The sequence below is a fragment of the Zootoca vivipara genome, chromosome 5 (assembly GCF_963506605.1).
Source record: "Zootoca vivipara chromosome 5, rZooViv1.1, whole genome shotgun sequence".
NCBI classification, from domain to species: domain Eukaryota; kingdom Metazoa; phylum Chordata; class Lepidosauria; order Squamata; family Lacertidae; genus Zootoca; species Zootoca vivipara.
In genome coordinates, this window is record NC_083280.1 from 87,399,030 (window position 1) to 87,424,328 (window position 25,299).

The 25,299-nt window shown below is 45.2% G+C and overlaps 1 protein-coding gene across 1 annotated transcript; it reads right to left on the reverse strand.

Annotated features, from left to right (window-relative positions):
* Window positions 1–10,654: 10,654 nt before the first annotated feature.
* HIF1AN (hypoxia inducible factor 1 subunit alpha inhibitor) lies at window positions 10,655–25,078 on the reverse strand. Its single transcript, XM_035138243.2, has 8 exons — window positions 24,739–25,078; window positions 22,346–22,596; window positions 19,843–19,991; window positions 18,629–18,774; window positions 17,108–17,214; window positions 15,760–15,823; window positions 14,492–14,602; window positions 10,655–12,858 (listed from the first exon to the last, which is right to left on the reverse strand). The coding sequence occupies exons 1-8, from the start codon at window positions 25,000–25,002 to the stop codon at window positions 12,814–12,816; spliced, it is 1,137 nt and encodes a 378-aa protein (XP_034994134.2). The 5' UTR covers window positions 25,003–25,078; the 3' UTR covers window positions 10,655–12,813.
* Between the last annotated feature and the right edge of the window lie 221 nt (window positions 25,079–25,299).

Here is a 25,299-nt window from a genome sequence, read left to right on the forward strand (position 1 = left end):
CGGAGAAGTTGTAATTGGCTCCAAGTGACATATATGTGCACAGGACATCTATGTTTGCAGCGAGATCAAAAGGGGGAAGAAGCTTCCTGATGTGGAATAGAATATCTGAGAAATGTTGGAGGGTATGCTCCTTTATAGGGCCAAACTATACTGTACACAGTTCATTATTGTTATACATATTTTCCGTTTCTTATCAAGAACATTCTATTATATACCGTACTTTCTTTGTATTTCAAGATTCGTTCTAAGTCTGCCAGGAGTTTATCATTGTCACAATAGTTTTTAAGATATTCCAGAAACATTATCCAATCTTTATTAACTTTCTGTACTGAATTTACTCTTAATCTCCCTGTCATCCTTGTGAGTTGTAAATATTCTATCATTTTTGCTTGCCAGACAGTTTTTGTGGGGGTGTTATCACTTTTCCAATTCTTTGCTATTAAAATCCTAGCCGCTGTGGTTGCGTACATGAAAAGAGGCCCAAGATTTCTCTTGATTTCCATTGACATAATTCCTAATAGGAAGGCCTCAGGTTTGGGGGCAAAAGAGAATTTAAATCTCTTTTTCAATTTCATTATATATGCTGTCCCAAAATGTAAAATATTACAATGAGAAGAATCGGAAGTTAGTATCCAAGGTGTGTTGGTGTTGTGATGTGGGCAGCGTGTATTGTCTATATTACAGTATAAGTATATTGCTTATGTTAAAATTATGGGTTATGTGTAAACTGATGTTGATTGATGTTTAATAAAGATTGATATTTTAAACAAAACAAAAAATATGAGGCCAAACTATACAAAATGCTAAATGTGACCTGAAAGTACATTTTTCTCAATACCGGTAGCACTGCTGTGGCCCCCTCCCCAATTCATCAGGCACTACATTGTGTGTGGAGGTTTAACCCTTTTCTTCCCAGCTGCAATCACTACGACCCCCCACTACGGCTCTTGGCTATGAACCTAAGTTGGGGGTACCTTCCATTGGCACAATAGTTGCCAATAGTTGCAAGCTAATTAAGGAAGCTATAAGGTAGCGAAGCCTAATGTTTGCTCTAAAGAACACATGTCTAAAAGTTGAGGTTTTATTAATAATGGAAACACTATGAATTCTAAGTACAGTCATACCTCGGTTTAAGTACACCTCAGTTTGAGTTCGCTTCAGGTTAAGTACGCTTCAGGTTAAGTACGAACTTCCGGAACCAATTACACTCATACTTCGGGTTAAGTACGCTTCAGGTTGAGTACCCCGTGGACCCGTCTGGAACAGATTAATCCACTTTCCATTACTTTCAATGGGAAAGTTCGCTTCAGGTTAAGTACGCTTCAGTTTAAGTACGCCACAGACTGTCTGGAACAGATTAATCCACTTTCCATTACTTTCAATGGGAAAGTTAAGTACGCTTCAGGTTAAGTACAGACTTCCAGAACCAATTGTGTTTGTAAACCGAGGTACCACTGTAATTCAGAGTATTTTGTCCACCACTTAAAACGCAAGCACTAAAACTACAGCAATTCAAAGGGTGCTCAAGGCAGGCCTAGTGCTTTCTCACTAAATGTCAAGAATTGTCTTTCTTCTAGAGCTGTGAGTAACAAGAACCATATCAGCAGGAAGATGGGGATTTGCCCAAAATCGTCCGTCCCCCCCACCATTCAACTTACGGAATTCTTACCAGCTACCAAACAACTTATTTTTAAAAAAATATTCATGTTGACACCACACAGATGGAGTCTATCTGTTTCTCAAACATCTCTCTTACTAACAATGTGTCTGAAGAACTCCCAAGAGGAAATTTCCACTTTAAAAAAAAAAAAAAAACTATACAAAATGTCTATATTTCTCTCACATACGCCTCCCCCCGGCCCACTTTCTTCACCATTCTCCTTCAGCTGGGTGTGTTTAAATACAAAGGCATGGGCACTGCCAGCTATTGCGCTCATCTCAACTCTGTGCTATCCAAGTAGCAAATATATGTTCTTCAACCTCTCATATTGTGCCTACAACTTAGCTGTCATCCTGTTTCCAAGGTTACCAGCCTCAAAGCTTGCTGCTCCCTCTAAGCACTTTGACTGGGTCCCCCCCCAAAAAAATTGCTTTGCAAGGGCTAAACACAAAGCTTAAGAACTGAGGGCAGGAAAGTTTCTTTTTGTATTTGCTGAACTTGATTTATGTTGCTTAATGTGATGTTCTCCCGGGGTACGACATGCAAATGCCTCTGTTTCCTCACCGTGAGGAAATCTGTAAGTTAAATAAAAACATCCGATAGCACGCTCTGAATTTGACCCTATTAAGATCCCGGTTGCAACAAAGCGTCACCCTTAAGGCACCACCCTTGCCAGTCAGCCCATATGACAGCTGTCATAAGAACTGCAAGGATGTCTCCACCAGGGACATGTGCCAGAACAAAATTTTGTCATTTATTCTGCACCTGTGGCAAATCCTAGCTACCCATCAGACCCTTTCCCTTCTCTGTTATGCAGAGAAAAACCCCTCCAGGTTTAATTTGACCAATAAGAGGGATTTCCAGTTAGGTTTTGGTGAGCTCTTACTGGGTCCCTGCTCAGGCTATTTACAAGGCACTTGTGCTGCTCCCAGTGGCGTAGCCTGGCGGGGGCACAGTGGTGGTGGTTGCCCTGGGGCACAAAATTGTTAGGGGCACAAAATTTCAACACCCCGGTACTGCCTCAATACAGCCTCCATCACTGGGCTCCATTGAAAACAGCTTCTCTGTGCAAACCAGGAAGTGACCACTCCAGACAACGGAACGACTCTTCTTTTCTTATCTCTGTGCCTGCGATCTCCTAGGTGACACATATGCGGTTAGGTAGTTGAATGGGCATGTGTACTGCATCCGTTTCCCTCCCTCCCATCCGCTCCTTGTTGCCCCGAGTGCTAGCAACCCACGCTATGCCACTGCCACTGCAGATGCGATTTCTGGCGGCGCAGAAGCGAGTCACTGCGCCGATTTAGCGTAGCGTAGCGTAGCGTGAGGGCGGGCGGCTCGGTTTGGGGGGCAGCTCATGGGCCGGTCAAATGACCTCCGTGGGCCGCTTCTGGCCCGTGGGCCTTAGGTTGCTGACCCCTGTCCTAGAGCCTGCATTGGCACACATTTCCCTTACAACCCGAATTCAAGAAAACTTCAGGATGATCCAGGCTCCAGAGACCTACTAACTCAGGGAACTCCGGCTCTCCACTCACAGGGACCCTCAACAGTCTGGACTCAGCCCTCTTTTCATCAGGACAAGGAGTAGAGATGCAAAAATTCCGGAAATCTTGAAGCTCAGAGAAAAAAACCAGAGTTTTTTTCGGGTTTTTCCAGGGGGAAATGAAAATTCTCAGAAATACTGAAATAAATGCTACATTAGCACTTCTTTTTTCTTTTCCAGATTGAAAGTCATTCTGTTACTTTAGAAATATAAAATATAACTATGGACAATTTTAATGGGCATAAAATTATCCCAACTAGCATATTAAAAATATAGTGTATCCAAACAATTATTACAAACAGAACTTACTTTTAAAATAATATTTATTCGTATTTGTAACAAACGGAGCAAGAATCTCCTGAACTGTTTACAGTGGTGCCTCGCTTAACAAACGCCCCGTAAGACAAAATTTTCGCTTAAAGAAAGGATTTTTCTAGCGGAGGTTGCCTCGCTAGACAAATTCGTTTTACGAAAAATTCGTCTAGCGAATCGCGGTTTCCCATAGGAATGCATTGAAATTCAATTAATGCATTCCTATGGGCAAATTTTTTTAAAAAAAAAATTCAATGCATTCCTATGGGATTCGCTAGACAAATTTTTCGTTATAAGAATAGACCCGTGGAACGAATTAAATTCGTCTAGTGAGGCACCACTGTACTAGTTTATGTGGAACAAAAAAGAAAACTCCACAAAACAATTTTTAAAAATCCAGAAGTAACAATTATTCATATTTCCTCTCCTTTTAAAATTAAGTATATACTTTCAGGCCCTTTTTGTTGCTCTATATTTTCTTCGAGTGCTTTGGGGCCTAGAGAAGAGGAACAGAACCAATGCATGCCACACGCATGCAAAAACAAAACGGAAACCTTTTTCTTTTCTGGTAACAGCAGCACCTCCTAAAGGAAGAAATGTATCTTGTTCTTGCATTGGAGAGTTCAGTTTGTAACCTAGGACTTGCTTGTCCTCACGGAAATGAGAAGAATCTGATAGCATACATATTCTTTAAAAAAATGATTTATAAAATATTTGAACCCCTTCTCTTAAAATATTTTATTCAGCATGTTAAAATGAAGCATTCCATAATCTATTTTTTATTTTCCCCATTTTTCGGAAAAAAACAAAACAAGGCTTCAAGAAAAAATTGGAATTTTTCTGGGTTTTTTCCGGGCCTTCACATCTCTACCCAGGAGAAATAAAGTTGGTGGTTCTCTCTTCTAATTCATTTCTTCCCTTTTCCTCCCTCAGACTTTCTGAATTTAGCCACTCTACTGCTAGCTCCTTTCCTTCTACCATGGGGCTCTGTTTGTCTTTGGCCATCCCATTTTCTCCAGGTTCGGCAGGTAGTTCTTGTACCCAAACTGTCCCAGCCGTAGCCTAGTTGGTGGCCTGATCTGAACGTTGTTTGCTTAACCAATAATCTTTTCTTCTTCTGTAAACAAGCTGTCCTACCCATCAGATGTTCTTTGCCGTAATTAAAAGGGCACATTCTCTGCAATAAAGCCCTACATTATTTGATTGTTAGTGCTGAGGAAGTGGATCAGAGCTAATTCCCTCAAGCTGGTGTCAACAGTAATCTTCCAGTGGCACGTTGTGGCGCTGAAGAAAAGATCTCGTTCCACGTACGGGTGCAATGCAAGATGGACATGTGAAGCCCAGAAGGCAGGTTCAAATGCCACCAAGGAACTATGGCTGTGTGAGAAGAATATGTGATTGTTCGGCAGAGGGACAGGTAGGGCTGGAAGCTACAACATGGTTTCCTTCCATCCTCGTGTGTGCCTGGAAGTTATCCCTGGCAAAAGGGCTGCTACTATGAAGCCCTTCTTAGGCTCCAAGGTTTTGAGAAACTATTATTATCTGCAGGTGTGGATGAATTTTCCCTTAACCTGCCGAGCCGTGCCATTTTTTGTGTGGGCAGGGCCGGCCCAATATACACAGTGGTACCTCTACTTACGAATAACTCTACTTACGAACATTTCTACTTAAGAACGGAGCTCCGTCCGCCATCTTGGATGCGGTTTAGATAGGATTTTTTCTACTTACGAATTTTTAGATAGGGTTGCTTCGACTTACGAATTTTTTTCTCCCAATAGCATTCCTATGGAATTCGATGTACAATTTTTTCCAACTTACGAATGTGCGATCGGAACGCATTGAATTCGTAAGAGGTACCACTGTATTTTGGCACCTGAGGCAAACCACAAAACAGAGCTCTCCCTGCCAGGGAAGAAGTGAGGGGTGTGAAGATCTACATTGGAAACATGCAACACATTCCTTACAAGGCCGGATCTTCTGCCCCTATAGATCCTGCCACCTGAGCAGGTCGCTTCACTTTGCCTCATGGATGGCCCAGCCCTGGGTGAACTATTTTTCGGCAGCAGAGTCAGCGTGAAATGGGTTGAGTGATGCTTATCAAAGTAATCTGCCACCAGCACCTGCCAACAGTGGGGGCTTTTCCATGCATGGGCAACGCATGACCCCCAATATCTCTCCAATGAAAATAGGGACAAGTTCTTTTCTTGGAGCACAGTGGGTCCAAGTGGATGTCAAAGAAGCCCTCCTCCCAATGGCAACTGCAAAATCTGACAACTTTGCTTTATGTGGTGGAACTGGCACTGCTACAGGTGCCAGGATGTGGGTGGCGCTGTGGTCTAAACCACTGAGCCTCTTGGGCTTGCTGATCAGAAGGTCGGCGGTTCGAATCCCCGCAACAGAGTGAGCTCCTGTTGATCTGTCCCAGCTCCTGCCAAACTAGCAGTTCGAAAGCATGCCAGTGCAAGTAAATAAATAGGTACCGCTGTGGCGGGAAGGTAAATGGCGTTTCCATGTGCTCTGGTTTCCGTCACAGTGTCCCATTGCACCAGAAGCGGTTTAGTCCTGCTGGCCACATGACCTGGAAAGCTGTCTGTGGATAAATGCCGGGTCCTTAGGCCTGAAAGCGAGATGAGCACCGCAACCCCATAGTCGCCTTTGACTGGACTTAACTATCCAGGGGTCTTTTCCCATTACCTACTACAGGTGCCACACACTTTCCGTTCCGCATTTATTGGGAAATGCTGGCCTATTGAGGTCAAGCAGGCATCTTCACTGCACTCTTTTTGGTAAAAAAACAAGTCTAGCCAGATGCTTAGAAAGTTGATGAGATTTTAATGTTTTCGTATTTTAACCTTTGCATGTTTTAAAGTTTTTCCTTGACTTTTAACTTTCGTAAACTGCCGTAAGAATTGCTGTTGCTGTTGTTGTTGCTGCTGCTGCTGTTTTTACAATCAAGTGATATATAGATTTTGTGAAATAAATGACAAATGACAAAATGAGGAAGGGGACAAACTCCAGCTGCTTGAATATCTGAACCAACCATCCATGTAGCAAGGTTTGGGTACAATTCTTTGTATATTCCATGTTCCAAACTTCAGTTTTCTTTTACGACCACTAGGTGGTGACCGCGCCCTTTAGCAAAGGTGTCATGGGCTTTGAAGAAACTCTATCTCAGGACGCAAGGGACTGTGATCAACTCCTGCCTGGAAACCAATGTCCCCACTGTGGAAGGACATGAGGATCCAGAATTGGCCTCCACAGTCACTTACGGACCCATTGTTAAAACCGTGTTAATGGAAGACAATCTTACACGGCTACGAGTGATCGCCAAAGAAGAAGAACAATTCTTTTGTTTTCCATAACTGAGATTTCGGATACCAAGTGTTCCGACAGCAAGATCTGCATGTAATTTGACTTGTGTGGATAACATTGTTGATTCATTAAATAACCACAGCAAAACAAACACATTGCTTGCTTTTTAACAATTGAAATCTTGACTTTGTCCAAGCGTGACCATCTGAACATGCATCTGAACCTCCAACGATGCAACTGGGTTACAACTCAAAGCTAGAGTTCTTTGCATGGGGAAGCATTTTCTAGTATACGACTGCCATCAAAGGGAAAACTTCAGCTGTTGACATTCTGCCTGCCAAGCATCTTATTACAGTACTTATGTGTGGCCGATTTATTTTGGGGCCCTCCATGCCACCTCCAAGAGAGGAAACAAATTTGCCTATGACACAAAGGGCATTCAATTGTTATGCAACTTCTTATCGCCTTTTGCAGGTTGAGCACAGGGCCCAATCCTCATATAGTGTACCGGGCCCAGAAAATCCCCGATGCAAAGAGCGACAGGGTTAGGGTTAGATAAAACAATAAAAATGATTATGGGGGAGGGGAAAAGAGTGACAGGGTTGCAAAATGGTTTTTGCTGCTTGCACATCTTTAATGAAACCCCTATCCAAGTTTTATTGGCCTGGAAGTAGTGTAGCAACCCTATGGGAACTTTCGGTTTGTTTTTCCCTTAAAAAAACACACCACCCTGCATGGCAGATTACTTGAGAAACTGAATTTCTCAGGAGCAGTTTATGATCTGGAGCAGTCGGCAGCCCGGGGCACGAAGGGGGCTTTTCACTGGGTGAGCAGCAGCTAAAATAGTCCTTAAGATCCTAGCCCTTTACTTTGCTTTTAGGATGGAGAAGAGCAAGACATTTCCCTTGGACTTTCAGAAGCAGACACATAACTCCCGGACATCATGTCTCCTTGCAGAATTCTTCTGAACAGGCCATCTTACATTGGAGAACGAGTTTCTGCGCCCTGAAAAGCCGGGCCGCCCCCATCTATGGGCCATCGGGTACAAATGTCTGCCACCGTGGAACACAAGGGAGGTGTTGTTCCCTATTGTCTGTGGGATATTATTTCCCCTTCTCCTAACCAAGTTTCTGATTAATGATCATTCATTCCTAATTGTCAAATTTCTTTTCTTTCATCCTCTGTCTAATCAGCAGTGACAGAAGCCATTACGCAAATGAGAGCAGACGACTTCCCACAACTGTTGGCATCAGTAAAAGCCTTGTAATTTAAAGCTCTGATTTGTAGGAGAAAGCTGTGCTTCCCCAAGGCATTCAGGCATCTGTTCCTGTTATTCTGCGAGAGCCTCCACTGTCTCTCCCTTCCCCTGCCAATTAATCCTCTGCTTGCAACAAATATTTGACTTTGCAAGGCAGTAATTAGAGCTTACGTTTCATTGTCGTGGCGAGAGAGCTCCTCCGCCTCTCGCACAAGGGCTGTCCACCAAGCTGGAGCAATAAATCACACAGAGGAGACCTACCAGCTTCTCAGCGGTTAACTCTAAACTAAACCCCAAAGACTATATGGATGAGGCACCGGAAAAAGACCAAAGCTTTTGGGTAGCGGGTGCGAATCCTTCAGTCCTTCCACTCCTGCAGTTGGACCCTGCTTCTAAGATGGAAGTGGTGCAATTGCTGCTTCTTGCATGATCCCTTCCTAAGCCTCCCTGTGGAGAAATCACCTTTAAAAAACGTGCCTGCTAGAACAGGGCTTGGTATAGACCAAGGGTCAGCAAACTTTTTCGGCAGGGGGGCGGTCCACTGTCCATCAGATCTTGGGGGCTGGGCTATATTTTGAAAAGGAAAAAAAATGACCAAATTCCTATGCCCCACAAATAACCCAGAGGTGCATTTTAAATAAAAGCATACATTCTACTCATGTAACACCAGGCAGGCCCCACAAATAACCCAGATATGCATTTTAAATAAAACAACACAGTCTACTCATGTAAAAACATGCTGATTCCCGGACCGCACGCGGTCTGGATTTAGAAGGCGACTGGGCCGGATCTGGCCCCCGGGCCTTAGTTTGCCTACCCATGGTATAGATGCAATGTATGTGCATGTCAGATTGTTATTTAGCTACACAAGTCAGCCTGGGGAAACCCAGTAACCCAGTATCTCTCCAGTATTGACTGGCATGAACCAGTGTGGCGGCAAGGAATGTTCAGTCACTCAGGGGATCAGAGTTTGCAGCCGAGCTGCAAAGCCAGCGAGGCGAGTGAGTTGTCAACTGAGTTGCGATTGAAAATCTCGCACAGGGGCAAGGCTGAAGGGAAGAGTGAGAAACAGGAAACAGAAGGGTAGGCGGAAGAGACTTTAAGTGGCAGAGAAGAGGAGGCCAGATGCAACTTCACAGTGCTTAAGTTCCTATGGGAGGAAGAGAGGATTAGAAAGTTGGCCAAGGAACAGGGTGGCAAAACGCTGGAATTCTGCCAGCTGTGTCTTCTGTTGTGAAAGCAACACTGAGACCTGGCAATCATGAGAGGGGTCAACAAGGGTCAAAAAACCAGATTATGGTACATATATCGATTTGAACTAAAGCAGCCCGTTCTTTGACTGCAAGCTACTAATTCACGTAGTTAGTCTCGCACATGCCAAAAATAAAGCTACCCTCTTGAACTGTAGCCCAATCAACCCTTTTATTATTTATTTCATATTAAAGTTCCGCAAGTTATAATTACCTGCTAGAGAGGGTCAGCCTTCTTACTGGCAGAGATGATGAACAGAATCTTCTGGGATGTCGGGGAAGGAAAGTCGGGCCCCGTGTGACAAGCTCCCCCCCCCCCCAACCCAAAACTGAACAAAGGCCTTCACATTGCATAGGTGGGCCAACAAGGGAGATATGAAAGAAGCACCAAGGCAAACATACTCACCATGTGGCAAGACCTGCTGCAAAAGGGATGCTGCCCCCTCCCTATAAGCTGTTGCTCTAGAGCAGGGGTCCCCAGACTTACCGGCGTTTGGGCCAGTTCCCACCGCGCCGATCGCGCGGCGGGCCGGAGGGCGGGGGAGCGCGCGCCCGGGCGCATGCACACGGGCGCTTACTGGCGCGGCGGCGCGCTTCCAGGGTCGGAAAAGCGCCGAAAATCCGTTGTGCGCATGCGCGTGGGCCTCCCCCGACCCGGAAGTGCACCAGAAATGACTTCTTCCGGGTCAGGAGAGGCCCATACGCATGCGCAGAAAGGATTTTCGGCGCTTTTTTTCCCAACCCGGAAGAGCGCTGCCGCGCTGCGCGCCGTAAGAGCGGGCGGCGGGCGGCGTCGCGGGCCGGATTGGCAGGCTAATTGGGCCGCATCCGGCCCCCGGGCCGTAGTCTGGGGACCCCTGCTCTAGAGCCAATGCGCTATTGAGCTGGGCTGATAAGCAGCAAAGATCTCGCAGTGTCTAGATTGGGGTCTCCTGCTGTTTTTGGACTGCAACTCCCATCATCCCTAACCACTGGTCCTGCTAGCTGGGGATGACTGGAGTTGTAGTCCCAAAACAGCTGGAGACCCAAGTTTGAGAAACCCTGGTCTCGATACATTACCAAGACATTATCAAGGGTGGGTTTGTACACTCCAGGAGGCCACAGGCAATGAACCTCCTTTGGAAGGGCTGTGTAGGCTAAAACTGTAGTTCCAGAGATCTACAAACACAAGTTTCTAGCAACAGCATAAAGAGTCTGAGCACTACACAGCGAGCCTATGCCACAGCCCTCAAAGGGATATCCATTCCCACAGTCCTGATCGAGTTCTCTGATAAGAGAGGACCATTTGTCGGGTGGAACAAAGGAAACACCATCCTTCTCTCTTTGAACAGTTTTATTTTAAGAACTACACTTCAGAATGCATTTCCCACATGTCCTCACACATCATCACAGAAAACACACACACACACAGCTTTCCCCAATACCACAGCAGGGCATCAAAAGCATAGGATTAAAAAAAACACCACAAAAAAAAAAAAACCACAAGAGAAGACAGTAACTTAAATCAGTCCATCAGTGCATTGTAAACTGAGTTCTTGCACCGGTCAGGCGCAATGATTTTTTTTCTTCTTTAAAAAAAAACAACCGACCGTTAAAAAAACTTTCAGAAGTTACCTTTGGCAAAAAAGAAATGAGAGATCTGAAGGTTGTGTTTAAGTCCCATCATCATCCTCTTCCTTCCAAGCGAGGCATGTGGCCCCTTCTCCGCATGGGCTCTATGCAACAGCAAGATTCCACAAATTGCTCCAGTCTCCGTTGGCACTCTGGCCAATACTGCTGCACATCTGGGGCATTTTCCATGAAGCACAAGAATTGCTTTTGCCCTCAGGCAAAGGCAGAATGCTTTTTATTAGTATTACCACTTGCCAAGTCCAATCTTGCTCTTCAGAAGCCATTCCATCCCCCTTCCCGATCTATTATCTGTTGCAAGAACCCTGGCATTCCACTGCTTCTATGTGGCTCACAGAGCTAAATCGAACAGTAGGTTTGGCTCATGACAAAGCTCCATTGCTCCCTCATTAAAGAGTCTGACCTGCCCAGGGGAATCTGAACCACTACCCAGCTTTCTCCAGAATGTCTTCGGCTACGGCATTCTGAATTCACAGTAAAAGATTAGGAGTGTGATCTGTACAATTAAAGGATAAGAGTGTGATCTGTCCCAGAAAAGGAGCAGTCATGCTCAGGTGTTGTCCCAGCAAGGTGGCCATGACCTCTCTCCTGCTGGGACAAGCAAAGCTTTTGCAGCGAGGTCTTCTCAAAACGCTCCATTTCACAGAAAAGCACCTCTGTGGCAAAGGAGCAAAGCTGGGATCTTAACTCAGCACTCTCATCTTGATGAAACACAGCCAGAAACACCCACATTTCCTTCCAGGAAGAGAAAAGTAGAACAAAATGGAAAATAGAGGCTTCCACCATACATAGAAGTCTGTCCAAAAAGTCACTGCAAAAAAAGAGTTACCGTAACTTTGCTGTTCCCCTTCTCCACCTATTTATCCATTATAATCTAGTATGCAGAAGGTCGAGGATGGAGTGAAATTAACATTTCCATGTATGGAAAGAGAAACATGACACAAAGGTGTTTTTACTGACAAAAGGGCACTGGTGCTCATTGTGGAAAAGCCGTCTGGAGGGTAGCAAAGGGAATCTGTGTGTATGGGGACTTCAGCCTGGACTCCCAGCAGAATTAAGAGGTCAGGCCCTCCAAAATGCCGTTTTGGCACGGTACACTCAGAAGACTTTCTTCTCTCCATCCCTACCTGCCCCCTCTATGTACTTGTAACCATAATTTTGTTTTACATAAGAAAATTGTGCCATCGGAGAGAAGGCGACCTTTGACAAGCATGGAAGCTAAACCTCAGAGAAGGGGTGACGGGGAGATTTCTAACGCCGAGGTGCAGAGGGAAGATCGAAATGGCTTGTCTAGTTGCTTCTCTCACACAGGCAACTATGCAGATGCCAGCATGCAATTGCTTTCACTTCCCTGGCAAAATAAGCAGGCAGCGGCGTGTTACATGGCCAAAGGTTCTCTCCCACTTCAGGAGACCCTCAAGAAATTTGAGACTTACTGCGTCCACCCTTCATGCAACATAATTCAGCTGGTGGGATGAAGCAAAAGACTGGTAGGGCCAGTCTAAACTCTGCTCCCTCCCCCCAAAAAAGTCTTTTGCGATGTGACAGGTGACAGGCAAGTTACCAGGCGCCAAACTCTGTATACTGGCAGGTCGCAGACACACGAGTCCTTGGCAGCTAGGTTCCTACTTCATGAAGCACGGGATCTTCTGGAAGGTTAAGTGAAGTTGAAAGAGGGATGAATAGGAGTGTGTGTTGGTACCAGTCACTCCCTACGTTGGTGCAGAGCAGGGCAGAGCTGTGCCAGGAGCTCCTCAGTCTTTCAATTGCTGCGTGCGACACTAGCGCTTAGTATCTTCCGCTTGTCTGTGAAGCAGCTCGCAACATCCACCACTGCAGAGGCCGAGGATTAGTCATACCGCCCCTTAATCATCATATTCAGCAAGGGGCCCACCTGTTCAGAGCGACAACAAAAAAGGAGAAAAACCACAAAAACTGTTGGCTACAGACATATGCCGAATGGAATGATGTTTGCACAGCCAAAAACCTTCCCAAGGTGCAAAACTGTAAGCACAGCTGGAAAGAGCAGAACACCGTTGAAGTGAACACTAGAATATAACTGTGCATCTTCCAACCTATTCTTTCTTTTTTTGTAAATAATTTTTATTAAGTTTTACAATTTTATATTTACTTCCCCTGCCTGTTTTGTTCTACCTTAATATTGCAATCTTTAACTTAAATGTTGTTATAGTCCTAACTTTTTCATACCATACAGTGGTACCTCTGGTTGTGAACGGGATCTGTTCCGGAGGCCCATTCACAACATGAAAAGGCCGCATCCTGAAGTGTAGAATCTGCGCACGTGCGTGATGCAATTCGGCGCTTCTGTGCATGCGCGCCAAACCCGGAGGTAACCTGTTCCGGGACTTCCAGGTTTGGCGCAGGACGCAACTTGAAAAGACGTAACCCGCAGCAGACGTAACATGAGGTATGGCTGTGCTTATTTTCACATTTCCACTTACACTTTGTTATTTTCCCATTTTTACATCTTTATTTCTGTATTTATTTTGTGAATTGTAAATGTTTACTCAAACGCTGCTAGTGAGTCCACCTCTTTACAATATTTCTGAAAACACAACATAAATGGTTCCCAGTCTTTTTAAAGTCCCTATTGTCCTTGTCTATCTTCCAACCCATTCTCAGTAAAGGATACAGTGGTACCTCTACTTACGAATAACTCTACTTACGAATGTTTCTACTTACGAATGGAGCTCCGTCCGCCATCTTGGATGTGGTTTAGATAGGATTTTTTCTACTTACAAATTTTTAGATAAGGTTGCTTCTACTTACGAATTTTTTCTCCCAATGCATTCCTATGGATTCGACTTACAAATTTTTTCGACTTACAAATGTGCGTTCGGAACACATTAAATTCGTAAGTAGAGGTACCACTGTAATAGGCTTAGAACTCAGTATTAATGTTTGGAGCCCTCACCCCAGTAGAACAAGCAGGCCTTAAGATCAATGTCAATTGTCACTTGTTTGCAACACCAGTGTGCAATTGTTTACAGAGGTTTTCTTTAGCACTAACATCTATTGAACTCCGAGGACCTTTGAAACCCTGCCCCTTGAGCAAATCAGCCTACTTTTGAAATCCGCCACATTTCCTGATGTCTGTACAAGATCTTATTGTATCTTAAGTTTGGAGAGATGTCTATTTGCCAATGACATAATGCTGAAGCTAAAAAGTTAAACCAGGCTTTGGGCAAATAGTACCAGAGATACCTCAAATTCGTATGACTCTATTAAAACCCACATTTTGTAGTGGATTTGCTTGAATTCCTTTTCATTTTAATACCACCCTGGCATCTTCATAGCTGATGTCCGGAGGTATTTTAAAATAAATACATGGCATTAATTTATAGCCCTTCTTTTCTCCCAGGGATAAGCCTTCCTGGGTATCTAAGGAACTGCAAACAACTGAATAAGGCTGTTTTGGTGCTCTCAGGGCCCAGTTAGAATTTGTGGGTTTCTGTGCAACTCAGCCCCCTTGGCCCCCAATAACAGTTTCCAGGTTTGTTCTGTACCTCTTGTGGGTTTCCAAGCGCCTCGCCCAGCATTTTCTCTATGTTCCTCATTATTGCCACCTTCTGATGAGCCTTTAGGGGATATTCAATCCTTTTGGGAGTTGGGGCACCCTGGAAAAAACCAAAAACAAATATTTACATGTGATCGTACTCTCAAAGAGGATTCCCCACCCACCCACACTTAGGAAGCTTCCAAATCGATTGAGGGGGGGGGGATTCCTAGACAAAGAGACTAGCATCAAACTTGCAGCGCTCACTCTTGTTTCTGGTTTGGGAGGTAGCAGAAAAACCAAAAGGAAACAGCAGGATCATAAGTTTGTAGCTTGAAAAAACTAACACACACACACACACACAAAGTAAAACAGTGGCCAATAAAACAGTGGGGGACAGGAGGAGCAGCCAAATGGCACACAGTCATACTAGAGGTCATTGCACAAATGCTGGTCTAGGAAAGAACCATCACCATTAAACAATTAGGCATTGTTTCAACCCAAGGAACTACATACTTCACAGAGGGAGTATCTATGGACCGCCTCTCCCAATGTGAACCAACTCTGACCCAGTGATCATCAATCCCTAGCTCCAGAGGGTGACAACATGAGAAGGGGGCATAGCTGCCAAGTTATCCCTTTTTTAAAGGGATTTTCCCTTATGCTGAATAGGCTTCCTCGCGAGAAAAGGGAAAACTTGGCAGCTATGGAAGGGGGCCTTTCCTGCAGTGACTCAGTGGAGTCGCCTTATGGGATCAGGGGGCTGTGCGCAACCGCGCAAAGGTTGCCCCCCCCCCATTTGATGTGTGGAGCGGTCATTGTGGAATGGGCTCCCAGGAGTCTTCATTACATATCTTTAGGTGTCAGGTGAAAAATATTCTCTTTAACTAGACCTTTGGCTGATTAGCATTCTATGTCCTTTTAAATAAGTTTGCGGGAGGGGAGTTATTGGTTTTGCTTTTGTTCTGTTACGTACTTTGTGTTCTCATTTTGATCTTTGGTATGCAAATTTACTGAACAACACCAATGCAGCCATACAAATTCTTTAAGAAATGGAATTAAGAACACAGGCCAAGTTTGGCAGAGTTAATGTAACTCTAGGGGACCTTAAGCAGCCATCAGAGGTGTGTAGGATGAAGAGGACAGATTTTATAACGTAGCAACATCAATACTGCATTACACCACAAAACAGTTATTCCAAGCAGCAGCTCTATGTTTCTGTTCTGTTCCTGCACAAAGTTCTCTACTGCCAGCAACAAAAGCTAGAGACATGCTTACCTTGTACCAAAAGTTTACAGTGATGGTAATTCCTCCGTTCAGCAGAGACTCGATGTGATGCCACCTGAATAGAATAATAGAAAGGCCAGGGCAATTGTATACATTTCCAATTTTACCCTGTTTCTCCTAAAATAAGACACACCCATAGAATAAGCCGTAGCAGGATTTCTAAGCATTTGCGCAATATAAGGCATACCGTGGAAATAAGACATAGTGATAGGCGCAGTTCTGGAGGGTGCCAAGGAAGAGGCTAGGCTGGACATGTAATTAAAAAATAAGACATCCCCTGAAAATAAGCCACCGTGTGGTTTTTTTTGATGAAAAATAAATATAAGAGGGTGTCTTATTTTCGGAGAAACATGGTAGTAGCCACAGAGAATTTAAGAATTAACAACATCAGTGCTACAGCATCAACACAGACAGCTCAGCTTGAGCCTTTGTTATTATTTTATCCCCCGGCTTCTATCCTATTTGCACTTCATGCCAGGGAACTATGCTATGCCTATCCTTGACCTCTTGCTGTTTCTTTCTGTCCTTATTTTAAGTTGCTCAATGGATCACACTCCCATGAATGGGTGACCTCTTTGGACGTGTATACTTTATCTCAGAATACAAGCAAAGCATGCTTCCCTCCTTCAGTACCAACCTGACAAAGGTAGGTTCACTTTCATTCCAAGTTGAAAGGGCTACGGGAACTGAAGGCGGGCACTTTCTCCCCCTTTTCCCTATACTTTTTACTTCCTGTGGGATGTGTGCCATTTCCCATTTTAAGGCCCACAGAGATTGGTACAGGGACAGATCCACATCCAGCTTAGGTCAGACTTACTCTACCCTTACAGTAAAGGAGAACTCACCCCATGAGATTAGCCTCAGCTACTTGGGGGGTTTGTTTGTTTTTAGAAAACCAATGGAGACGGACTAAAATATTACACAGTGGTGTATGAAATTTTCAGTGGTTGGAACAGTTCAATCCTGTGTTGAGCTGCCATGGTTTAGGTAAGTTGAAGATAAGCCTCAACTTACCTAAACCCACCCACCCAAATCCAAGCTACTAGCAAATGTCAAGGATGTTTTTATTTTTTCCTCTCTCTTCTGGGATGAGAACACCTTAAAACACAAAAGCCTATTTATCCTCCGTATCTTGAGGATAAAGGAAGCACTCCCTCCCTTTTGAATGGTGACAGAATACACAGAGTATAGGCCTTACAATACATCAGAGTTAAAAGAGAAAGAGCCATAGGCCTCTGTGATCCCAAGGTTCCCGTTCCTTAATCTGGGCCCCTTGGGTTCTGCCGCAGTTGCCCCATTCCCACACCACCCTGTCCAATCCTCCATCTATGCTCATTACCAATACATGGGGATATAAAGCACATCGCCTGGGCCCACCACTGTCTCATAGCCAACGACGTTCTGGAAATTGGGAAAGCGCTCATAGTCAGGATTGTCAAAGTCAACCTAGCAAAACAGAGGAGAAAAGAACATGTCACTCAAGAGTCACAAAGGTCATCTAGAGAGCTTCTGAGAGTATGGTCCTTCCCATGCCCCAATTCCCCTCAGGTAAACCTGCACGAGCTCAGGTAGAGACAATAATCTGTTGCATACTAGTCACAAAAGTTAACCTGGAAAGTCAAGTGCTAGACTAAATTCTAGATTTAACCCAATTTGCTTTCTTCAAAGCAAAATTAGTTAACGCAGTATTAAGTAAGACAGTAATACACTGGGTTTGTCTCCTAAGTGCACATCAGTAAATGATAGAAAAAGAGGTCTGTGTTGCATGTCTGTACTATAGGTAGACAGTAAGCAAAAGAAATGGGGAAGGTTGCGTTCAGGCTGAGGTCCAATCATGAGCTAGAATCTTGCTTTTACATTAAAAAAGAAGAAGATAGGCTACCTAGAAATTTGGTAGGTTGTTTAGATACCTTGGTGGAAGGTGAATTCCACCCCATAAATTTGTTGTTCCTGGAGAAGACTACACATATGGTTGTAGAAACTGGTTACTCATGCCAATGTGGAGTGTACACGTTTAGAGGACAATGCATTACTCACATTGCATTCAATAGTATAGTGTTTTCTTAGTATAGTGTACAGCGTGAATGTTGCATACTGGAGAGCCAGTGTGATATAGGGGTTAGTGTGTTGGGAGTAGGATTTGGGTCAAAGCTCCAATCGGCCCCCAAGTTCTGTGTGTGACCTTGGGCCAGCCACTCTCTCTCTCTCTCGGAAAAACCTGCCTCAGAGAGGAGTTGTGAGAATAAAATGGGGAAGAACCATTTTGAGTTCCTCAGAGAAAAGGCAGGATGCAAATGCAATAACATGGGACGTTGCTGCGTTTAATCTGGAGCACAGCCACACTTTTCACCACGGCATTGAATCGCATGCAATCATTTGAAAAGAAAGCCGGGAGTGTTTGTATGCAGAAACCCCACATATAAACACCTGCTTGCACACTGGGGTTTCTTTGCAGCATGCAGTAGTTGTTGCCTTTGATGTCTCTTTCCTTCAACATCGAGGGGGTAGGGCTAAATTTTCAGATTAAACACCAGCAAGTAATGCCTGAACAGGACTTAAAGAGACGTTGACCACAAATAACAGGAGGAAAATACAGATCACGTTTTGCTTGTGACCTCCTTCAGGCTGGTCATTGTTAGAGAGGACACAGAAGCCTGTAAGAATCTTCCATCTGATCAGAACAAAGGATAGTATTCAACTCAGTTTTACTCAGACCCACTGAAATTAAAGAATGTGATTAAGTTAGGTCCATTCCTTTCCATCAGTCTACTCTGTGTAAAACTTAGCTGAATGCCACCCGAATATTTTACATCACACACTCTTACAAAGTAGGGGCCATTTGGCACAGATATCGCCTTACCTGGCTCTGCCGATCACATGGGTGGTGCACAGGATAAGGATAGAGGCACTCAAACTGGTCAGGGGAAAATAGGATACAACGCTTGTATCCCTTAATCTGGGCAAAGAAATTCTGCTGCTCGTCATAGTGTGCTGGAGTAACATTCCCTTCATAAAAAGAGACAAGAGACACTGTAAACCTGACAGCCCTCTAAACACAAGTATTAATAATGAGGGTGTGCCTACATTACAAGTGAACCATTATAAAATAAAGTTTAAAGAGCACATCGGGCAATTTAACAGCACTCTCAGGACCCACTGAAGGCAACAGCTCCCATCACTGCGTAAGGAAAGCCACTGACAAACCAATTCAAAACCAGCTTAACGGCTGGGGTTTAGATGTTTTCTGAAAAATAGTTATCCATACAGAGAGCTATCCAAAGCAAGGGAGGTTGTTTAATGGTTTTAGTGTAGGCTGTCTTATGAGAGAATGCCCTGAAAGGCACAATGGAATCATTACCTTACAACGGGTGATCTGCATTGGTCATGCACCAAAATAAATCAAGTTCTACATAGGGTGGGGGGTCATCTAAACAGTGTACCGGTATTCAGTTATACAGAGGACACATCTGAATGTATGTCATCGGTTTATAGCACACGTTACAGGAGAAGGAAGAATTAGTTACGTGCAGAAAGTCCTTCTCACTGGAGCAGTCAGATGACTGCCATGCTGCCTATCTGTCCAGCCAGATGGAATGGATGCATGTGAAAAAAATCATGCATATCTCCAAAACAAAGTAAGAAAAGTGTGGTTTATCTTATGAAATGTAACCTGTGAACAAGAGGCCCTATTCTCAAAGATTATGGATGTTTGGGGTAGCAAAAGTTATGCCCATGAGACGTTTGGACTGCAACTCCCATCATCCCTGCTCGCTGGCCATGCTGCCTGGAGTCCAACATCTGGGAGGCATAATGTTGGCTATTCTGGCATCTATGGACCCTATCCCTGACACCGCTTCTTTGAATGTGAATCACCTCTGAATCACCTACATCGGATTTTTCATATATGAGATTACAGGCGCTAGATGTTGGATGTTTGTGCGCAAAAGAAATCCCTAAGAGGTTGTCTATGCTAGTAATCCTAAAAAAGCCAAAAAAAACACACCAATAAAAGCAAAATGCAACGAGTTGTCCAAAGACCTTTAGGGACTTCTAAGTCAAAGGCAAATTTGCTACCTTCCATGCCGATCAGTAACAAGTTGGATGTCAGCTGACCCCAGCCTCGCTTCGCCTGTTGCCTGTTAATCCAATTCCAATTGAAGCCCAGGAAATCCACCACGATTTTCCTCCCAACTGTGTCGTTCAGAGTTTGCTGCAGATAAAGCCTGCACATGGCAGAAAACAAGGGGGAAAGGAGAATTTTAAATGTACGTCTGCAAAAAGGAAGATCTCGCCTTGCCATCTTTCATTCATTTTTAGCCAATGCCTCAAAAGCACATTCACCTGTATAGAAACCTTACCAGCAAAGGCTAACTTCACAGAGGACAGCTCCACTGCAGAGTTAAGGAAAGGATTCACTTGAGCACTACCAAGACAACAGAAATTGGGCAGGTACACACAGGCAGGATGACCCATCTGTTCCCTGATGCACAAAACACATGGTTTCAGGTACTCTCATCCTCAGAGATCACCTTTCACCTGAGCCCAGCTGCTGCCGAGGTTCTATAGGGTGGTCCTTTGTCTATGTGAGAAGAGGGCATCTGTAAGGAGAAGCAGGGCAATCTACTGCAATTGCTTTGAGTGTGCAATGGCCTCCCCTATGAGTTTAGAAGCCGTCCTATCTTTGTATCCTTTCAGACAGGATACAAAACCTATCTTCCAAAAGACCTAAAGCAGTGGATTAGGGACTGTGACCTAGTGTTAATACTGCTGTTGATTAGACTGATTATGATCATAGGTTCCTAGCCTGCCTTTTAGGGTGGCATGTCCTCCAGACGGGTTGCAACAAAGTAAAATACACCATTAAAATAGCAGTAAAAATAGCTAGCATTAAAATAGCAGTAGCAGAGTAAACAGTTCTCATATATAACCAACCATAAAACAACCCATAAAAAGCCCTTGTTTATGATGCTCTTATTTCCAAAGCTGCATTTTTTTATTTTTTTTATTCTATTATTTTTATAGGAAGCTGCTTTGAGCATTGGGGAGGATGAAAAAATGAAAAAACCACACACATCCAGTTGCACAACTGGATGATGAGGAACTCCTTGATTCCGCTCACTGCAATCAACAAAGGAAGCAAAGGGTCTCTTCTCCCAACCTGTGTAGCACATTCCTCGTTGTAGTCTTTTTCTTGGCTTTAATTGCACAGCCGCTTTCCAATGAATTTAACAGGAGAGGGAGCACTAGAACCAGCCCCCCCCCCACTGAGTCCAGAATCCTATTTCTTTTCCCCATCACCTTGAGTGCTGCCCAAAGGAACACACTTAACGGATGCCTTCAGCAGCAATACTAGCACTATAACTATTAGATATGATCCTGTTGTTTCAGGAAGACACTTCTGCATGGTAAAAGGGGGATGAACAGGAAAGGGGAAAACTCCCTTCAAGGTAAGAAGTACAGTGGTGCCTCGCTAGATGAATTTAATTCGTTCCACGGGTCTTTTCTTATAACGAAAAATTCGTCTAGCGAACCCCATAGGAATGCATTGAATTTTTTCAATTCATTTTTTTGCCCATAGGAACGCATTAATTGAATTTCAATGCATTCCTATGGGAAACCGCGATTCGCTAGATGAATTTTTCATAAAACGAATTCGTCTAGCGAGGCAACCTCCACTCGAAAAATCCTTTCGTTAAGCGGAAATTTCGTTAAGCAGGGCATTCGTTAAGCGAGGCACCACTGTACAGAATTTGACCGTGTGAAGAGAGAAACGAATTCTGTTTCGGATCAGTCTGCACTGTGATAGGATTTCTGTATGATGTAGAATGTCTCACCATTTTCTTCAGTTTAAAACTCTGCAAGCAGCCAGCCAGGGATGACATCTCATGCAGATGAGCCCCTTAGAACAAAGGCAGAGAACCACAGGCCTGGGGGCCAAATGAAGCCCTCCAACCCTCTCTATCTGGCCCTCAGGACTCTTCCTATGTCACACCCTTCACCAGTCCTGCTTCACAACTTACTTGAGATAAAACTTACACCAGTTGCTCCACCCACTCTGGCTCTGGCCCCACCCACCACTGGCACGTGTCCCCTAAATGAGAATGCAGCCTTTAGACCAGGCACCCCCAAACTTCGGCCCTCCAGATGTTTTGGACTACAATCCCCATCTTCCCCGACCACTGGCCCTGTTAGCTAGGGATCATGGGAGTTGTAGGCCAAAACATCTGGAGGGCCGCAGTTTGGGGGATGCCTGCTTTAGACCATGAGTAGGCAACCTAAGGCCTGGGGGCCAGATCTGGCCCAATCGCAGGTGGATGGTCCGAGAATCAGCATGTTTTTACATGAGTTGAATGTGTCCTTTTATTTAAAATGCATCTCTGGGTTATTTGTGGGGCATAGGAATTTGTTCATCCCCCCCCCCCCAAAAAAATATAGTCCAACCCCCACAAGGTCTGAAAGGGTTAAAAAAGTTTGCTGACCCTTGCTTTAGACTGAAAAAGGTTCCCACTCAGCCTTAGAAGAACTCAGTCCATGTCTCACGACAGAACCAAACCGCCAAGCCACCAGCCGATGTTACCTTTCTCCACTATCCTGCTGTTCTATTTCTTGGAGCTGCTCAACGAAGTCGCTGAATTTCATCTCTTCCCTGCTTGACTTAGGCTTGAAGTTCTTAACATTTGCCATTTTCTTCTCATCGTAGTACAAGAACTTGTGGGTGCTTGCTTTATATACCGAAAAGTCCCCACTCCCAATGTTCTCCTGAAGATAGTTCAGATCCCATTTTAGAGCAGGAAACACCAGATTTGTATCTGTCAACACCACCGGCTCCTAGGAAAGAAAAGAAAAAAGCACAAGGCATAGCAATGCAAAATCCCAAGGTAAGGTGGGAGGTATCTACGGTAACTCTCAGCCACAAATATTCAGGATGGTTTTGGAACTAGGAATAAGCAATGGAAGGAAATAAAGCACAGCCTGAAGACAGCCTGTGTGTGTGTGGTCCCGCCACACACAACAAAGTAGCTGCAACTAGTCACTGCTGTCACTCATAAAGCACAGCCTGAAGACAATCCGATACAGCAGAACACTAGAAGTCAAAAAGCAGAATGGTGATGGGATTACCTTTCTGCTTAATGTTCAAGCCAGGAATCAAAATGCTTAACTCTTCAACAAGGATACTCAAATAGTGTTCAAAACTGAGATATATAAGCTAGGCACCAAAAGGCAGCTTAAACCTAGCCATAAATGCACAGGAACCGTAATGCTGAAACAGGAACATCATCAGCAGGTTTTTCATATAGCAACTGCAGAATAAAGTATAATGAGTAAAAAGGGGATCCAGGGGACTAAGAAATATTTTGCAAACAAAAATAATATAAAAACCACCCTCTTCTTTCCTCAGCCTATGTGCCACAATTCACTAACCTGTGCATGTGTGGGCCAGCTTGCCATTATTTGAAGGTTGCTTGTCAAAAGTGAATATTCCTACCATGGGGGTGTTTAAAAAAGGTGGTGGGAAAACTTCCCTCTATGTTCCCTCCCCCCCCTATTTTTTCAAGGTTGAAGTCTCCTGATCCAGCAACCCTACTCCATCATGTGAACCTTCCCAGGATCTGCAATCTTTGGGGAAGGCTCTCTTCTTGGTCCCGCCACCCTCATAGACACAAAGAGGGCCTTCTCGGTGGTGGCTGCTCCCAGTCAACTTTGGAACACCCTCTCTGGAGAAGCCACACTGGCTCCCTCCTTCCTATCCTTCTGTCGGCAGGTGAAGACCTTCCTATTCCAACAAGCTTCTGGGAACTGACCACTTTTAATTAAAGGGTTGGGTGCCATGCTGTTTTGATTATAATTCTGTGTGTGGTTTTAAACATATGTGTAATTAGTTTTTAATTCTATCAATGTTTAATGGTTTTTCTTAATTGGTTCCGGAGTGCCATTCACAGCCCGGAAAGTCCTTAACCCAAGCAGCGATAGCGTGCATGCACGAAGCACTGATAGAGCACTTCTGCGCATGCGCGCAAGGTGGAACCCAAAGGTAAACACTTCTGGGTCCGTGGAGTACTTAACCTGAAAGTACGCAACCTGAAGCGTACTCAACCCGAGGTATGACTGTATAGGGTGTGAATAGACAGATAGGAATTTATAAATGCATATACAGTACATACATGTGTATGTGCAATAATAATATTAATAATAATACTGGAGGCACCCTAACAAAGGCTGGTGGCAAAGTGGGGGGAAGCAGACAGATGGGCATGGATGGGTTGCTCTCAGCAGAGAGGACCCCCCCCCCCACTTCCTCCAAGAAGGAAACTCAGGCCTCCATCCCTCTCACTGTAAGCTGCCTTAAGTCATTGTCAGGGGGAAAGGCAGAGTATATAGTATCACAGGATTGTAGAGTTGGAAGGGACCCCGAGGATCATCTAGTACAGGGGTCCCTAGACTAAGGCCCGGGGGCTGGATGCGACCCAATCGCCTTCTCAATCCGGCCCGCGGACGGTCCGGGAATCAGCATGTTTTTACATGAGTAGAATGTGTCCTTTTATTTAAAATGCATCTCTGGGTTATTTGTGGGGCAAAGGAATTAATTCATATTTTTTTTCTAAATATAGTCCGGCCCCCCACAAGGTCTGAGGGACAGTGGACTGGCTCCCTGCTGAAAAAGTTTGCTGATCCCTGATCTAGTATAACCCCTGCAATGCATATATGCGTGTGTGTGTGTCTATACCCCCACTCTCAGAGTTGGGGGTATGGATAGACATATAGGAATGTATAAATGCATGCACATTTTTGTGTATGTAATAATAATAATAATAATGCTGGAGGCACCCTAACCAAGGCTGGCGGGAAACCGTAGGAGAGGGGGCCAGGGCGTTTGCCAAACCCCCACACCCTACCCCTCCCAAGGGTCTCAGCACAGGGGACCCCCTCCCCCTTCCTCCCGTCCGCCATGGGGGGGGGCAACCCCCTCACCTCGTTCTCGATGAGCTCCTCGGCCCTGGGGTCCCCGTGGCGGAGCCTGGGGATGGGCCGCGTGGGGAAGCCGTAGCGCCGGAACTGGGCTTCGCTCCAGCCTCGGTGGGGGCGGCCCCCGACCTCCCGCTCCTCCTCCTCTTCCTCGCCGCCGCCGTCTTCGGGGCTCCTGGGAGGAAGGGGGGGCGGAGAAGGGCACCCGTTCTCCTCAGTCGCCGCCGCCGCCGGGGACGGGGAGGAGCAGGACGCGGAGGCCTCCGCCATCGCCCACCTCGCGACGCTGGGCAGCCCGGGGACTCGCGGCGGCGGCGCCTCGCTCGCTCCCTCAGGCGGAAACGGCGGGCGAGGAACATCCGGGTACGCCAGGACGTGCCTGTTGTTGTTGTTGTTGCTGCTGCTGGCGTCGTCGTTCGCGGGGAGAGGGAAAGACTTCCGGTCCGGCTCGAACGCAGCGGCGGCCCCTGGCGGGCGGTCGAGGAAACGCGCCGCCCCCTCCACGAGGCTCTGAGCCATCAGCATCTCAGCGGCAGGTTCCAGCTTAGAGCGCCTTTGGTAAGCAGC